The sequence below is a fragment of the Dermacentor andersoni genome, chromosome 9, assembly GCF_023375885.2.
Source record: "Dermacentor andersoni chromosome 9, qqDerAnde1_hic_scaffold, whole genome shotgun sequence".
NCBI lineage: Eukaryota > Metazoa > Arthropoda > Arachnida > Ixodida > Ixodidae > Dermacentor > Dermacentor andersoni.
The window spans coordinates 30,963,229-30,981,673 of NC_092822.1; the positions used below are offsets into that span (position 1 = coordinate 30,963,229).

Genomic DNA, 18,445 nt, shown 5'->3' on the forward strand with positions numbered 1-18,445 from the left:
ACAAGAGCTTTACAATAGTCCTATTCACACATTTGTAACATATTTCACTGGTGTGTATAATATATCAAGTTTGTCTGGTTTAAATGTATTCATATATGAAGTTTGCCAAAATATTGATATCGTTTTTCATTGCCCAGCTACAGAGTTGTAAAGTTCATAGTTTCGTTTCTCTAAAGTTTGCAATCTTGAACAATTTTTATAGTAAAATTGACAAGTGAAATAAAATATTCGCTTGAACAGTCACTTCAGTTTAATTTATCTTTTAGATGTGACAAATCTCAGCAAATTCGGTGCAGCGGTTGCTGGGAAAAACATTTGCTCCTTTCCCGTGTATTTAGATCGGAAACTCCGAGCTAACACTTGTTCCTAACAGCTCACGCTTTAAACGCAGCAGACCAGGTAGCGAGGTAGGTTGACATATATGATGACATATATAGCAGCTGAATGCATAGGAATTTTAGGAAACATTAGAGCGACTATTTAAAGCAATTTCACGGGAACGACTTGTCTCGTCAGAAAATTACCAGGAGCAAGCTGGTAGCAGACGACGCTGTCGGTACAGGGACCGGAGAAAATTGTCAGAGTGCTTTGTTCGAGTTATTTTTCAGAGGATGAGAATAATAAAAATAGCAGCCAACAACGCTGTTTTACAAATAGGACGACTGAAAAGTCACACGAGATGCGTAAGCTGAGCAAGCAGCGTGTTTTTACTGACGTTCTAAAAAATACATATAGTGTAGCAGACGACGCGCCACAGACGGCCTCGTCTGCAACGCCCCTACCGAAGGTGAAAAAGAAAACAGAGCGCTTGGCTTGCGCACGCAGAGCGCATGCGCCCTCGCGTCACGTGGGTATAAGCGGTCCTTTTATGGAAAGACGCTCAAATAAAGGTACAAACCAGAAACCGGAGGAAGCGGAGAGAGCGGGTGAACGCTTTGAAAGAGAATGAGGGCGATTACGAACGGGGCGCTGGCCGAAGCGCCTGGCGGGATCACAACAGCTGCGAGCGCCTGCGAGCAGCCACTTCTTTATCCTCTCGTTCTCGTTGACAAAATGGCTACCGGAGCGCCGCCGCTGGCTCGGCGGAGCCCGGCGCTACTAGAAAAGCGGAGGCGGCGAGTAAAAGCCGGCGAAATTGAGAACAATGTCCGGTAATTTATTTCCTAAGTCCCCCCATCGCGGCTGTTTATCTAGCCCCGCGTCCTAGTTTTTTTTTCTTCTACAAGGGACGATTCGGGGACGATGCGGCAACTCAAACGCGGTTCTCCGTTTTTATGTCTTTTCACTTCTCTCTTCTTCGGCGGCGGCCGGTTCCGATTTCTCCCGGCTGCAACGTAGCGGCGCACCCTAGCGCCCTCGCTTACAACGAAGAAACTGAAGGTCAACAGAACGCGCTCGCTCGCTTGTTGGAGCAGGACGCGTCTTTTTTTGCTCTCGCTCGGTTGGACGGGTAGCTAGTTTCTCTGCTTGTCGAAGCGGCTGCTTGTGCCCTCTTTACGACCGCTTACAAGTTCATTCTTTTCACGGTGACGTTCTCACTTTGAGCGTTACGTACAATCCGGCATCAGAGATCGAGACCGAGCGCTTCTCCTCGCCAGGCATCGTCGTCTCGTGCAGGTTCACTATAAACGTAAGTGTGTACGAACTCCTTTGACTAGCTACCACTAAAATGTGTGTTTCTACTTACGATCGCCTCTGTTAATGCGTTGAATTGGTGCGTGTGCTAGGGGGGGGGGGGGGGGGGGGCGGAGGGGCTGCGTCGCTGTGAACAAGCGCCGAAAATACTTCACAGAGAAGTTCTTGGCGTGTTTTTGTTCTTGAGCAGACGGATTGGCGCGGATTGCAGTGGTGCTGCATGCTGGGAGAAAATACACCTGCGAGAGGGCGCGCCGATTTTAAAAGTTGCTTGCTGTTTCTCACTGGTCAGGTGTGTGCCGCTTTTCGGTGTCATTAGTCGACGCATTTTGGCTCCACCATCTCACTTTCTGCCGCGTGCTGTTCCCTTCTTTGTGTTGTGCTTGTCTTCCGCAAGCACATATACAGTCCGCGTCCGAAGTTTACACGCCGCAGATTGTCAGAAAAAAGTCGAACATTTCCTAGATCTCGCGGTGTGCCAACTTTTGACGCCTAACGTACCCACCTAAGTGATACGGAAGTAAAAAGCTGACCGATCCCGGACACAGAGTATGTCGCATATACAGCCGAAGCAATGGAAAATTCACAATGACCGTTAGACATTAATAATAAATTCGGCAGGGACACTTTAGGCTGCTTACGTGTGGGAATGCGAAAGCATTATAGTCCGTGAAATGTAATTTCCCGCGCGTTCCTCGTCCGTGCAAGCTCTCTCGCCTGCGTTCCTAACTGCGCCTCGGTAAGGCCAAATCAAAACGCTTGCTCGCCCGGGAAAAGTTCAGAAAGGTGACGCGTGCATTGACGCACGCACTAGGCACGCCTTTAGTCAACAAGAACCGTGGAGCCGCCGTGGCCTCGGGAAAGCGTGCTCGTCTTGCACCCCTGAGGCCCGGGTTCCGTTGCCACCGGGACCAAGATTTACCGAATTTGCGTCACAAAGCCGTCGATTTACTTTGTTTACAGGAATCTCCATGAGAAAGGTGACGTCGATCCCAGCATTTCTCGACGTGTTTTGCATTCTCTGCGGCGTCGGCCATTTTCGGTACCATCTTTCGGTCACGCCGACGGAGTTCCGCGTAATGGGGCATACAGTGCTTTCGCATCAAAAGTTTTCTTGCCAATGAGTTGTGTAGTCCAGGGTTCGACGAAAATTCGCCTGATCAGGTGACATAATGATGAAGAGTAGTTCCGGTCATTGACCAAGTCAGAGTGAAGAAACACTCAAACTTGCGCAAGATACGTAAGCGTTTCTTTGCTTTGGCTTGGTCGATGACCGTAACTACGTCACCAGCAATATGCGCTGTGTCACTACATTGCTTCAATGCTAATCGCATTAACGCCGATAGGCATCGTGAGATGGTGTACACCTTTCACGCCGAATGCGCTTACTAATTATTCGTGTGAAAGAAAGTTGCGTGCACTTGATTGACCCTTGTGTCTGTACACCATGACGTCGCGAAAAAGGAGCAATTGTACATTCAATCAGATAACAAGAACAAATCGTTTAAACGAACTGCATTTCGCGCTGACACCTTTATGATTCCGCGTACCAATGTTCAAGAGCAACGATGTTTCGTTCCACGAAGCGACGCTGGCATACGTGTACCCGTATGATTAAGGAAGGGGGGTGGGGGAGTTAGTGTCTATGTACAGTCGCGGACAGAATATTATGGACCATGAAATCTAAGAAAAAGCTGAATATCTCCGCAACCTCACAACGCAATCTGGTATTTGCATTTTGGACCTTGACTAGAATATGCTAACAACGTTCTCGTGGGCAGTTTTACTGGTTACTGCTACAGGCTGCTCGGGAATTGAACGTTTTCGGAGATCCCGTGGTCCAGTTTATTCTGTGCGCGACTGTACATGTCAATTTCGCCTGCTGCTGATGTTCTGATTGGCTGGGCTGGGGTGTGCGTTAGGAGGAGGCAGGCGCCCCCAGCCAATCGGCGCTTCAGCAGCTGATGAAATGGACATGTCCACTGGGCGGACATTTAGAGAATACTTCCCCTGCTGTCACTGCCCTGTTTCTATTTATTAAACTAGCAGCGAACGTTCGGGAAATCCCCGGATCAGTACATGAGTGAAATTTCTGGATAACTAATCCAACGCCACATTATTTGATTCGCTATTCCAATCGAAAATCTGTCATCCGAAATTTAATAAACTTGTTCGAATAACTAGTTTTCGCGTTACCCGCACTGGCAACGGGAAAGAAATATAAAACGACCCAGGAGTAAATTTCTGAAGCTCTGAAAATGTGTCTTATTCGGAACCTGACTCATCGCATTTACATTCGCATTGAGTGTACTACGTTTGTAAAGCTATTACGTTTGTATTCGTTGTCGCGTAGTTACTATTTGATTCGCATTCACTAAGTTGTCAATATGATTCGTATTCAATTCTTAGTGAATTCGGTGCCCTTCTTATTCGATTCCAACTGAAGTCGCTTCCAGAAATCGCTATTCGCACATCCCCATGTTAAGAGTTGTCGTTTTGCTTCCGTGTTTCGCCGCTTGCCGATTTTATCTGTTTTTCGTTTTTCCCTGTAATATGAGCGCTAGTCGTGCTGGAAGACTTGTATGCGCAGCCATTTCATACAACTTTTAAGTTATCAGATAGGGGCTACGAACCGCTGTTGCCCCTAAGATAAAACAACATTCCATGCCTTTTAGATTGCGAAATATGATTATTATATCGCAAAACCGCGAGACATGGCAGAAAAAAAAAAAAAAAAAAAAAAAACAGAACGCGCAATCTGCCGGAAGATCCCTTACGAACCGAATGCGCGTTTATTTATTATATCATTATTGTATTTGAAAATGATTATTATTATTGTGCTGCTAGTCAAACCGGAAAAGCCCGTTCAATCTAGCTGAAAAACATCCAAATAAAATTATTTGTTTCGTCTCCTCCAAATCATGGGCCCAAATCACAAAAGCTTTTCGTTGGTGGGTGATGCTTCCCATTAGTGGAATCTGTTCTTACGAGCAGCTCTAACGTAAGAACTTGTTTCTGCGTCGATACGTGCCTATAGAGGTGAATGCTTTTGTGAATTCGTGAGTTTTTTTGTTCGTGCGTACCGTTTCCCGTTGTCTGGGCCGCCTTCGCTAGTCCAACACCACGGTCGGCTGGCTACACTCTTAGGAACAGTTTCTAACGTACAAAAAACCATTCTTTTGTGAACACGCGCCCAGATTTGCGAACCGAACATGGACATGGATGCTACCGAGGAGAGCGACCCGTGCTACAGCCCGGGCCCGCTGGAAATCGCCTTGGACTCTTCGAGTAGGGAGTCGTCAAGCTGTGAAGCGCCGGTGGAGCCTTCACCAATCGAACCGCCTCCGTCGCTGTCAGGAGCCATCCCGAGGAAGAGGAAGGCCAATCGCAGATTTGCCAAGTCACTGTGCAAGAGCGACGACTCTAGCGCCGGAGCGGACGCTGCTACCGGAAGTTCACGGACTCCCCGGAAGCGGAAGTCCTACTCCGTCACGGAAAAGCTGGCTCTGGTAGCAGAAGTGGAGGCAGGACGAAAGAAGGTGAGCGAGCGAGCGAGTGATATGAAAACTGCTGCTCCAGCCCGCAGTTATCACGTGGCTTTGGCGTCCCTGCACGTCCTCGCGAGGTCGTGGGTTCAATACCCGACCGCAGTGCGCGCATTCCAATGCACACGGGAAGCAGGAAATTGTTCGCGTATTCCAAGAGACGAAAGAAAGTTTGTTTCTTCATCACTTGGTCGAAGTGCGAGGCTAAAGCTAAAGGCGCAAAGCCTGACAAAGGTCACGGTCTCTTCGACTCTACAGGGAAGGGGTTGGGGGGGGGGGTAATCTATAAGAGCCCACCTAGTGGACTGTCCAATTCGGCCGCTGCTGATTGGCTAGGGCCGCTCGTCTCCTTCTCTCTCGTACAGCTGCATCCAATCAGCAGCGGCCGAAATGGACAGTCCGTTAGGTGGACTCTTACAGAATACCCCCCAGGTCAACAGCAGTTACGCAGTGTTCATGAAAGTGCACACACATATCAACATATAGGTATAAGCAGTATATGTGTAAGTTTCAAAGTACAGTTTCTGCTCAAATGTTCAAAAATTTTGTACTTAAGGGGGACCGTTAAGCTTGGGACCAACTTTGATGCCGCGCATTCAAATAACATGTAAGCCGCGGAAATGCAGAAACATGTTCGACCAGTAACAAACGCGACGCACTGGGTCTAAACAGAAAGGGGAACGTGCATTACCATGCTGGTGCCGCTTGAAGCTTTCTGCCACCGAACGTCTCAAATTCGAGGTGATCCGAAAGGGGTTAATGCTTGCGCTCAAGCATGCGGCTCGCTCGGCGCCTCCTTGAAGAACTGAACAGCAACGTATCGCCCCGAGGTCTGACGGGAACGACCCGCGTTGTGGCCGGGCGCCGGTACTGCTTGCCGAGACATCTGACAGCGCAGCGTCGACATCAGATAAGCGTCAAGTCAGCGCGTGATGCGTCACGACTCGGATAGAAAATGCTGACTCACTGCAGCGGGTCGCGACTAGTTAGCGCGCAAAAATTCGCCGACTACATCTCAGCCCCGCAGCGCACAGCACCAGATCAACGGCAGTTGTACCCCTTCTGTGGAAATGTTGCAGTAGCTACTCGTACGAGCCCTGTGGGATATTTTATCGCGACGTTCTAACGCAGAGAAATACGTTCTTGCCAAACAAGGAACATAAATTTTGCGATCGCTAACGTGTCGCCTAAATTTCGCAGCAAGATCGAATTTCATGACCCGGATCGTTCAGTGTAGCGTTTGACACTGTCAGTTGCCTTATTCTGATGGGGAAAAAATGCCGTGTGCTCCTCCCGCATGTACCCCCGAGCGTTTCATAAAAACGAATCTCGAAGGCCACGCTTTGTCGCACTGCAGACGCCGGAGGGCTGTCGCCGCCATGTTTTAAAGACCATTCGCTGCGAGGGTGACAAATGACAAATTCGCAGTTTTTTAATGACATACTAGCCAATTAATAGTGCCAAGTTAACCATCCCTCGCATAAGATGCGATATTTTTGCTTAACTTGAGCAAAAATGGAGCAATGGTTAGCTCGAAAATTGAAAAAAGAAAAGGTTTTGTTAGACAAGCGCGAGTCTATGTGCAGGTGGTGCCCAAACATGGGGGCCATGTCGTCAGCAGTCGCTTCCCGCAGCTGCAGTACGGCAAAGCATGACTTTCGAGACCAGCTTCTAAAGCTCTGCGGGAGCCGCCTCAAGGAGATGCTGCGTATGGCGTTTGAGTTGCGGTGGAAATGTGCAGACAACGTGCGAGAAACTATGCCAGGAAGTGGTGAAACTCCATTTCGCACTGTGTAACGAGCGGTACTCGCTCTTGTTCCGCAGTTGAAGTCCTCTCTTTCGATGTTAGCGATACAACGCTGGCGGATGAGTGAACATTTTTTTATCCTCCAGGAAGCCGTGCGTCGCGAGCGGCCGCCAACACAAGCACTCCTTATGCAACAGCGGCCCTTCGACTTGGTTACACGTATTCATTCCAATGCTTGATATGCCAGTCACTGTATTTGCAGCCAGCTATACTGCACACTTCTGCAGGAATGGAGCGCACTGCTTCAGCGAAAACTCGGTCGCATTTCCCGCAGCTTATCGCACAGTAGCAGGGCAGAAGCGGTAACGGTTTCGTAGTAAGGCATGCTGTTGGGCTAGCCGGTTCATATAGATTCAGCAAATTTTTAATATGCGCGAAGAAGGAAGGACATGAACAGAAACGCAGTGTGTGCGTCTATGTTTCTGTTCACGTCCTGTCTTCTTCGCGCGGTTTTAACTTTTTTCCTGAGCGGTTTCGCATTCATGCGCTTTGGCTCAGGCAACGTGCGGCGCGCCGCCGCCAGCGCCATCTCGTTCCTCTAGAGTAAACTACACCGCGAAGAGGGTCTATATCGATAGGGCACCTCTGCCTTCATGTTTACGCTATGTGAGTCTTCACGCTGGTTATCCCGCAATCCCGGAGACGTGAAGCTACAGAACAGAGGTCGCGGCTTCGTCACTGCAGACCACGTACTGACCGTCGAAACGATTCGTCGATAAGCGAGTGTACAGTGGCACAGCGGGCCTGATTACACGTCGTCGCTGTTGCAGGTGGACATCTGCCGCGAGTACGGCATTTCCGCCTCGACGCTGGCGAGCATCACCAAGAATAAGGAGCAGTTCATGGCGGCGTTCGAGGAGAGCCGGCTGAAGGCCAAGCGGCTGCGCAAGGCCACGCGCGAGGACCTGGACCGCGCTCTGCTGCGCTGGTATCACCAGGCCACTGCCTCCGGGACGCCCATCAGCGGCCCACTCCTGCAGGCCAAGGCGGAGAAGATCGCCGCGGATCTCGGGTGCGGATCCTCGCCACGCGTTGCAGCATTGCCAGGTTCCCTCGAAACCCCTCTATTCACAGACGGTCCTGGACTTAACGGCTGCTTCTCAACTTCATTTGAGTAAAGTCACTGGAACGTTGATTCCAAGTTCCAGTGACTCTGTAGCTGAGTGGAACACAATGCGGTGCCGCGAATAACACGAGTATTTTCAGGATGGTTTGTCTTACTCATGATTTTGCATTCAATGAAGGTCCTAGGCCGCGCCAGACCCCAGAATAACATTGCTGCGAAGCCTCATAATGGGGGTGGGGGGATAACCTAATATATTAGCTTTTTTTACAACCAGTTTCACTTTCGTTTCCCTAGAGCTAATACCGGTCATACTGTGCCTTGACATCGTGACGAAGAATTTGGTCACGTGGGAGCAGGACATCGCGACATTTGGGCACTCACTGCAGCTCACTCGACCGCCCCCTGTGCTTACACTCGCTGTAAGGACCGATGTAGCAGCATTGCGGACGAAACAGCGCTAGAGCGCGTGTATGTATATGAAAGACTTCCTACTTTCTTCTGTCAAGGTTTAGTGTCAGGTGGAGCAATGTTCCCTCTGTAGTTACGGAACCTCAGCAAATTCCGCAATATTTCTTCTACTGTCTTCATCGACTGCTTGTCGGGCTTTGCAACTGGAAGCAGGCTCATCAAATCAATACTGAAATATTGAAGTTCAAAATAGTGTTTGTCTGAGCTAGTTCGTTGCACATGGCACAAATGGTTTTCAGCAAAACGTACTGAAACGAACAGAGAACCGCGGCGACACACGTTGGACCAGCAAATGAATGTTCGTTATTCGTTTCCCACACTTTTATAGCACAAGATAGCCAATGCTTCTTCTTTTCTTTTGTCATGGCTATTATTCATTCCATGAGGCATGTCCGCATTTAAACTTCGCCTTTGAAATGCCAGGAAGAAAAACAATTGGGTTCCTTACTTTGGTCGTCGCCTCCGAAAAGCAACTCACATGCTGGAAGTACGAGACCTGCTCATGCCGCGGTAGGCCTGCCATCCGATTCTGGCCATTCCAAGAACGTTAAGCGAGCCATCGTGATCATGGTTCTACAAACCTCCCTTTCAGTCGTGTCATCGCGTAATGTAAGAAAGATTCATGCGCCAAGTAACCTGGCTCAACAATGCTGGCTATCCCAGAGACCTGCTTACAGTGGTCGCCGAAAGTGCTGCTAAAGAAGACAGCAACGTTCAAGAAGAAGAAAAACATCCGACAGAAAGGAAGAAGGTCGCTGTTGCTCCTTATGTACACGGTCTAACCCTCAAACTAAAGACTATACCCGGAAAGGAAGGCGTTGGGGTTGTATGTTCAGCACCAAACAAGGCGTATTCAATGTGTGCGCGAGTCAACATTGGCTAGAAAAGTAAGCAATGTACAAAAACCCACAAGAAGTACACCACCTGCAAGACAGAGGGTGTGCCTTTATCATGTGGCCGACGATATATAGGACAAACAAATAGGTGTCTTAGTACCAGGACAAGACAACAGGCAGCATCTTTGGCAGTGTGCTCCGCTGGGCATATCGCTTTTCATCATCGCCATTGCCATGTGCCGTACAATTTTACATCAAGGTTTTAGAAAAACGTTATGGCAAGCTGACGCTCGAAATCTTAGAAGGCCATTGACGGAAGCGGAGAATCATGCTTCAGTACACCATCGATGCATAAAACGAAAGGGCTACTTGCGCAAAAACTATCTTTCACCCTAAGAGACAAATAATCGGCATGACAAAAGAAAAAAAGGGAGCATTAGCTATCTCGCGCTATAAAAAAGCGCGGGAAACGAATAATAAACATGCAGTTGCTAGTCCCGCATGTGTCGTCGTCCCTATCTGTCCGTGTCAGTACGTTTTGCTGGAAACCATATGGGCAATATTGAATTTTATAATGAGTAAACTTTCAGAGCGCCCCGTTTTAGAGAAATATTAATACAGACAGGAGATCCGTGGTAGGGAAACGTAAGTCCGCCTAATTCAGCACAGACTTCTGCCGGATCGCCTCTGACACTCATTTTCTTTTGTTACCACGCTTGTGAACGTTTTCTCATGAACACAATTTTTTTTGTAAAGGCGATGGTTTCAACTGCCTAGCTCCGTCCACAGCCACTAAACCAGATATAATTTACCAAGATGTTGGTTGACGCAGGACAGGGCTGAGCGGAGATTGCCCGTAGATATCTCCCTTCTGATACGGACGTAAACTGACTAGTACGATGACGCATATGTCGGAAAGCATATGTCGCCTTGAAGAAGACAAGTACACTTGTCGAAACGTTGGCTCCTGCTTTCACCTTGTTCTCGTTTTGCTCATATTACGATGACGATGGCACTGGTATTAATCGGAAATTACCGCGCCCTTGCAGGTACGAGAACTGCTCGGTGCCCAACGCATGGATCGACCGCTTCAAGAAGCGCCACTCGCTCACCTACGCCCGCGAGCGCAAGGAGATGGGCGCCGACATTCCGGACGTGGACACGTGGCTCAACACATCGTGGCCGCAGATTCGCACCGGTTACTCGTCCTGGGACATCTTCAGCGCCGTCGAGACCGGGCTGTTCTTCAGGGCGCTGCCCAAGGAAGCGGCGCAACTCAGTGGTGCCAGCTGCGAGCAAGGACAACTGGCGCAGGACAGGTCCGTTGTCGACTGTCTTTCTGCCTCTTTTAGCTTTGATCGGCAAGGTGTTACAATTTCCTACGGCTGAGCTGTATTCCATGAGCAAACACGAAGCTGGTGAACTGGGTGTAGCTATAGACACTGAGCTAGCTATGTGACACGAATCACCATACATTGAGCATAGGTGTCACCGGGTTCCAAACTAGGTGTCATCAGACGCGAAGCTGGCTATCACCAGACAGTGGGCTCGTGAACTGGGTGTCAGCGTTCATCAGACTCTGAACAGGGCTTTAATGCACGTTGAGATTGGCGCCACCAGGCAGTGAGCAAGCAAGGAGACGTCGACCTCTTGTGCGTCCATCTGGACAGGTGTTAAATATTCGTCTATTGTTTCGGAGGCGCCCAAAATTACGACATCATCTTCTGGAGTCATAGCTTCCAAGCACCAGCGGGAAATCTGATGCAAGTTCCCGAAAGTGCGCCATGACCCCACAGGGGTGCGAGGATAATGCGTATCTAGAAAGATTGGCTTGTCTTGAACGCGGCAAGGCCCAAAGCATGGCCAAGCCTCCAGTATTTAAGTATATAGGAATCAATATTTCTAGTTTCAAGTCTACGTCATACCGTAATACATATTGCATTATTCGCGCGAACTGATGAACTGAGATCTCCGACTTCGTTCAAATTCGGACCGACCCGCCGGTGCTACCGTTTACATTTTGTAATAGCTGTACTACACACTACACCGAGCTATTGCAGTTGGTAGGTAAACTTTGAATGATTCAACCTAATGCTTTCAATTCCCAACATCCTCATATGCATGCAACTGCGCCGCCATTCTCTCTGGGTAACTGTGAGAACTCTGTAGCCACGAATGTGGTTGCGATATAGACTAAAAAATAATTTTACATTAGACCCTCTTCTGTTACCTCCAGGTTCACGATCTACCTCTGCACCAACATGACCGGCGATGAACGGAGGCCGCTAGTGGTGATCGGTGCGTCGCCGCTGCCTCACAGCGTCGTCCTGCCGGGGCTCACGTACGCCGTGAACGAGAGGTCGTGGATGACGCGGCGGTTGTTCCACGAAGAGCTGCGTCGCTGGGACCGCGAGCTGGAGTCCCGCAAGCGAAAGGTCCTGCTTCTCGTGGACCAGACCGTCTGCCACGAGCTGCGCAAGAAGGCCAACCTCAAGAACGTCGACATCATACACCCGCCGCCAAACACAAGCGGCTTGCTCATCCCGTTGGACCACGGCATCGTGCACGCGCTCAAGCGCAACTACCGCAGGGCGCTCGTGATCCACACCGTGCTGCAGGAGATACCCACGGTTCTTCAGGTCCACGAGGCCCTGCGGCTTCTCGCCGTCGCCTGGAAGGGCGTCAAGGACCGAACCATCAGGTCTGCCTTCGGGGCTTGCGGTCTGCACAGCATCCACCACCTCAACGACAACACCGAAGGCGGCGATCGCGACGAAACAGACGACCCGCTCGAGCTGTGGTCGTCCCGCTACGACTTGCCCGAGGACCTCGTCGACGGCATTGGCGAGTTCGAAGCCATCGACGAGTTCGTGGCCACGTCGGCGAAGCTGCAGAGTGACCAGAGCGGCGACGATGCCGGTGAACGGTTATCCTCGTCCAAGACCGACGGGGGCGTGCTGTCGTCGAAGAAGGCTGATGGCATAGCTCCGTTCGAAGTTCTGGACGCGGTGGACCTGCTCTTGAAGTACTGCGAGAACTCGCCACTCGGAATGAGCAGGGCTGATACCGAAAAAGCAGCAGAAGGGCTTAACGCTCTGCGCTTCAGTGCTCAGATGACCGCTTTCAAAAGGACGTATGCCCTGGACTCTAAGTAACATACCGGACACAAGCATTCCTGGCTGATTTGAAGACGATCTGCTGTAGACCTGCCTACTCCGCTACCACCTTGCAACGTTGCTGGGAAGGCCGCCAGCGCGGAGTAGCGTGTGGCTACGCTCGAGAAGCTTCGTGACGACCCTACAGATGCGACCGTGCCGCCGAAAAGCATTCGCCATCCAAGATCTATGACAGGGTGCCTGTTGTAAGAAGCACTGTGGCGCGAATCCTTGGAAAGCGTCAGGTCCTGTGTATATGTGACCCAGGAACTACTGCCGAAACTCGCCGCTTGTCGTTATTTAGACCAACGTTGTGTAAGACATTGACTGGCTTCCCATTCTCCGTGTCAGTTCTCGAACGTTTGCCCTCTGAAGGGCGTGTGCTCTGCGTGGAGTGCAGACGCTGGACAATGTGTCGGGTCAGTCGGGCATTACGCACCGCAAGGAAGCAACACGAATTAAGGCGTGAACTCTTTCAAGAAGCGATGAAGGCCGTTACTCTCTTCCGAAGGACTAAAGGCAAAGCTAACTGTTGACCTGACAGGAACGAAACGGGTCGGTGGAGACAAGCTGACCTACTTCGAATACAAGACTGTATACGGACAAAAATAAAGGCGTCATTTGTGTCGTTTCATTTAGTGCGACCAATTGGAGACAACTGCTGAGACTGCGCTTCCAAGGCATCTAAATGAAGTTATAGAACGCAATGCATAACGGTGATCGCTGCACAGAGTTTCCCTTGATTAAGCAAGCCGGACAAGCTTCAGTTCCGGTTTCAAAAACGGCGACTCAGAAACAAACTCTGCGATCTCTTTCATACTGCTTAGCGGTATGCTGTTGAATTTCACTGTCGATCCGTCGGCGAGGTCGCAGAAGCGTTGAGAGCCGTGAAAATATAAACTGGAAGACGCGCGTTAGAAATACGGACACGTTCGCGGCCACAGGACGACGCCCACGTGATACTGCAGGAAAGTTCAATGAGGTCGTGAATCCCGCCCAGGACGACCGCGTAGCCCACCCGTAAAAAATAAAGGAAATATGTCCTATATTACGTCGACGAACATTCCGGCAATCACACAGTAGGGGTGTCTTACCGCTACATTAAGCGTGTATTCTGTGTAGTACGCACTTCCACCACTCGTAAAGCAGCGGTTGAGCCGATGCTTCATTCCAGAAGGCACTCGCCACGGTAAGGGGGCCCGTCACAATGACGGGCCCATTCACCGTATATATTTGCTGAAGTAAGGGAGCCACGTTTCTGCATCGCATGTTATGTGTGCAAAGTTTCGCTCATCAGCGGTCTGCCGGTCTCATTGGGGCGCACAGTAACAATTTAACAGCGCCTCGTTATTCATTGGTCCGCGGCCGCTAAAGCGACATCTACCTAAGGTGCCCAACCATCTCCCTTTGGGCTACGCAACGGGTCGCTTCGCTCCCCTTTGCAGGAGCCCTCCGTGCTAGGCGGGATGGTGAAGTATAGGACGAACGACCGAGTACTACAGAAGTCAAACAAGATAATGATTCAGGCACGTTAAAAAAAATCTACCGATGACGCAATTCGAAACCCGGACCCCACAATCATGAGCACACGGTTTGCTATCACACGGGTCCTGGATCGGCTGCTGTTATCCCGTCGCTATTTAGTGTTATGGATGTAGTAAATGTCCCCCTCACTACAGTCATTTCCGTTCCATAAAGCAAGCTAGTGCGCCGAACACGACGACTTCGAAGTGAGGATGGTGATATGTACAGATGATGCCTGTATTATGCTCACTTTATATATTTGTCCAAAAGCTTTCTTAGCAAGAAATAGTTTTCTATGGTGGAATTTTCGTGAAGCCCTTACTCTCGAGCTATACGACACATTCGGCGGCAGCTACAGAGTGCGCAAGAAATACTGTCCCAAGCTTTATTCCTCGTATCTTGAATGAGAATAATAAAAAAAAAATCTCAGGAACTCTTTTGTAGGGCATTTTCCTGATGCATTAAGAATGAAACGCGAAGCATTTTATTTAATATCTCCGCTCTTGGGCCTTGAACATTCTACGTACGCTTGAAGCCCACAAGGTATCCTGAGGGAATCTTTCCCCTATGCTCGCTCTAGCGATGCTTTCGGGGCCATCATGTTGATGTGCTGATGAGCCTGGGCCTCTTCTTTAAGAATAGCCCACACACCGAAGTCCATGGTCCCAATGGACTTCGGGACAAAGGACAAGGGGAGTTCGCCGGCCACTGTTCACCTGGAATGAAGACTGCACTCTAAAGAATGTTTACACCCTTTGGGGTGTACATCTGCCACACAACGACAATCATCATATTCCTTGCTTGCGTTTCCTTTCTTGAAGACGCCGCACCCGCTACTTTCCGGTCGGCAATGCTATGCCATGCTGATAACGCGCATGCCGTTCATAACTGGGAATTACCGGGCTCGCAGCGTTAAAGAAAGGAAATGCGTACAAGACCAATGACGTTTATTGTTGTGTGGCAAGATACGACTCAAAGGGTGTAAACTTTTCTTAGAGTGTCGTGTGAGAGCATGCGACACCATCGCTGTGGTGTCAATTGGCTTTCATATTGTGCTGGAGCGCCGCCCTGCTGCAAAGTCAAAGGCCGCTTGCCGAAGTGGGACTGGGACCAGGACAGGGAACGAGACTTAAGAATATTCCTAAAATTTGTGTCAGTGTCGATCCTTGCACTTTTTGGTATAAAAACAAGAGGAATGCAGACTATGAGAGACGCCGGCTGGAAGTTTCGAAAGAACTGCCCAATTGGCTGCATCAGCAAGCCTATGACGTCGGAGCAAGCACACAAAGGTTCCGAGCGCTGTGCGCGGCTTCTACCCTGAAAATTTCCTCATATATGAAGGCGGTTGACAAGTGTTCGCCCTTCGCGACCCGTGCTAGCGGCAGCCGGCATTTACCCCCATTTTTCTTTTCTCTGCGCGTCCGATCCTTCTCCGGAACTCGTAGGAGAACATTTTGAGGTCCCTTCGCGCGCGACCCTTCGCATTGTTGTCGCCGACACATTCGACCCCAAGCCTTTTGATGCCCCTCCGTGGCTGGCATTGCATTTTCTTACACCCAATTTTCTTAAGAGGAAGCTTTAGCTCGGGTGCTCCTATCTGTATACATGTAAAGGGAGAATTTGTCTTTCTCGGCATTGACGGTTTGACGGTTTCAAATTTGACGGTTTCATGCATTTAAAAGAAAAACTGAATATCTAGTGACTGTTGGTTTCGAATTTCAGATTTAGGTCGTCAATTTTTATTAAAAATTGGCAAAAATAGCAACTTTTCAGAAAACGAAACTATGAAGTTGGCAACTCTGTAAGTCAGCAATGAAAAATGATATCACAATCCTGTGAATTGCCCCTAATAGTACATTTAAAGCGGGCAAAATTGATGTGTTACAGATGATTCTCAAGAAATTAAGCAATATGAAAATACAGCTTTTGCAGACCCCTTGTACGCAAACGAATTCACGTAAGCTATAAAGTGACATATCGAATTTGCCCACTTTGAATGTTCTAATGGATGCCGATTACAGAACCGCGATATCTGTTCTTGATGCAGAGCTATCAATTTGTAAATTTCGTGCTTCTATTTTTTTTTTGAAACTTTCAAATTTTGAATATCTTTTTAAAAACTTCAGGCCCTAGATGGAAATTCCGCTTGCAACAGTCACTAGAGTTTAACGTTCTCTCTAAAATGCAAGAAATTTCATTAACATCGGTCCAGGAGGTTTCTCAGAAAAATGTTTTTGCTTTTCACACGTATTTGAATAGGCCGCGTCGGAGCTGGACCCGAGCTAAAGCTTCCTCTTAAGGTGAGAAGTTGCCACAAAGACAGGACGACCACTGCGGGCTACACGCTGAAGAGTGCCACACCTGAGGAACAAGCGGACAATCTTGCGGCGAGCTTTTAGAATTTTGGCGAGCTCGGAAGGAGAGTGTGACGAGATTGGGGGTCGATGTTTTCTAGGGCGCGCCAGCTCCCGAAAAAATCAACAAACCAGCACGAAACGCAGTCGAAATACAAAAGGTTCAAGAAATTTTTGAACAAATGACTTGGAAAATTGTTAAAAAATTCAGAGGCACAATTAGCGAGCGAAGTGTGCCACAGCAATCGTGGCGCACCCCGCAGTATCTAGTTGGTAGTTAATTACATATAAACATTTTGTTCTTGCTGATGATCAGTGGAATAACGCAAATGGCGTCCCTCGCCATGCCTCAGGCACTCAGTTATATTCCATTAATTTCATTCGCGTTACGATAGGAAACAGAAATCAGTAGCTTCTCAGCCACCAAGCAGGCACTCATTGCTTTTGGTACCGCGTACCTTTTGATAAGAGAGCACTTCGATCCTCGCTACAGTTACCCCAATGCCAGCGATCGCGAGTAAAACAAACATAGGTTTGGTTAGGAATGGCAGGACGAACAGAGAAATTCATTGAGTTATCATTCGTACCTTTGTCTGGTTCGCGCTTATTTCAATTATTACAGTGCATAATTAGGATGGCTATCTTCATAAGCACGCTTTCGTAAGCAGCAAAACGTCGAGCTCTTGACTTCGCATGCATTCGTAATGCCATTAGCAGGGGCTCTTATTAGCGGTATTAGGCTGTGCTCTTTCCGAAAAACGGATCATGCCAACCAACCTGAGTGTAAAGGATGTTTACAAACAACATGGAGGCTGAGAGGTGATTTCGCCCCAGAATTGTGGGAGATCGCCGTTTTCGGGCTTCGCCGAGAGTAAAACCAGCTGGGCGCTTCGGTAATGAGTCGGGAGGCGCTCTTTGGCGGCAGATAGCCCGCGTCGACACCTCGGGACACCTTAACCTGTCGCGCGTGCGGTCTTGAAACGTGGGAAAGGGTGTGACGTTGGGGGCCCTTTGCCCCGGAAGCACGGACGGGGGCGCCCTGCCTGGGACGGACCACGGGCAAAGCGTCATTAGGGCGTCAATGGGCATGCCTGAAGTACAGAGGGGCAACTTAAAGCCAGAGGGATCGGTGACCCGAGGCGCGGTATCTTGAAAGACAGGCTGGCACCGGAGACTCAATCCATCTCTGCACATAGATTTATGGGCCCGCCGGAGGAGACGAACCATGCACAAGACGGCATGGTGAATCGGTGGGTGCGCTTCGGCAGGGGTGCTCTTTGCGACACGCAGTGCGCGATGGTTTTAATTAAGGTGCGAGGACGGGGCGACGCAAATGGTCGTTCCCCGTAAGTGTTCTTCAAAGTGTCGGGAGACTTTTCCATACATGTCGCGGAGACAAAACGGTTGGGATGTTGTTTGTTTATTTGTTTTTTGGTGGTTCCTTTCTCTCCCTCTATCTCTCTGAATGTTCCGAGGAACACAGGGAGAGGGTGAGAGAGAGTGTCCAATGAGTAACAGCCCAGTTGACCCAATAAGGTCGCTGGCGTGTCGTGATTTGCCGTGAGGGGATTCGGGAGGAGCAACTGAAGGATTAAAGCCTGGCTCCCGACCTCTCACGGAGGTTCCGGGCGCAGGAAAGGTGCTCTGCACTTTCGGCTCTGCCGAGTTAAGGCGCCGGTCCCAGTGTAACCGAAGGGTCTGGACGTACGAACGGTGTTATGCACTATCGGCTATGTCGAGTTGATACGTCAGACCCACTGTAAATAGCTGTCAATGTAAATATTGTGTAGATAAAGTCTTTTCTCTAAGTGCAAACGTCTATGGCGTCCCATCTCTGATGGAAGAGAAGACGCGACGACAGCTGAAGAAAAGTTTCTCTACTAAGTAAGCTGGTTACGCCAGCTTGGAGCGCTCTGTGCTACGAGAACATAGGAAGGTAGAAAATTTACTCTGAGGTAGAAAGAAGGCTTGCCGACAATTCCAGTCATTTGCACCATTTCAAACGCTGCTTCTTAATGGAGAAACACAGATGCACACGACTCGGAGCATGACGCC

The 18,445-nt window shown here is 49.4% G+C and overlaps 1 protein-coding gene across 1 annotated transcript; it reads left to right on the forward strand.

Moving 5' to 3' along the window:
• Positions 1-727: 727 nt before the first annotated feature.
• LOC126527384 (tigger transposable element-derived protein 4-like) lies at positions 728-13,146 on the forward strand. Its single transcript, XM_050175198.3, has 5 exons — positions 728-1,630; positions 4,833-5,174; positions 7,758-7,999; positions 10,407-10,676; positions 11,594-13,146. Exons 2-5 carry the CDS (start codon positions 4,848-4,850, stop codon positions 12,510-12,512), a joined length of 1,758 nt encoding a protein of 585 aa, XP_050031155.2. The 5' UTR covers positions 728-1,630; positions 4,833-4,847; the 3' UTR covers positions 12,513-13,146.
• Positions 13,147-18,445: the final 5,299 nt, after the last annotated feature.

Coding starts and splice junctions, on each gene's coding strand:
- LOC126527384 (XM_050175198.3), top strand. CDS start 4,848: ATGGACATGGATGCTACCGAGGAGAGCGACCCGTGCTACAGCCCGGGC. Junction 5,175..7,757: donor TGGAGGCAGGACGAAAGAAG/GTGAGCGAGCGA, acceptor TCGCTGTTGCAG/GTGGACATCTGCCGCGAGTA. Junction 10,677..11,593: donor GGACAACTGGCGCAGGACAG/GTCCGTTGTCGA, acceptor TGTTACCTCCAG/GTTCACGATCTACCTCTGCA.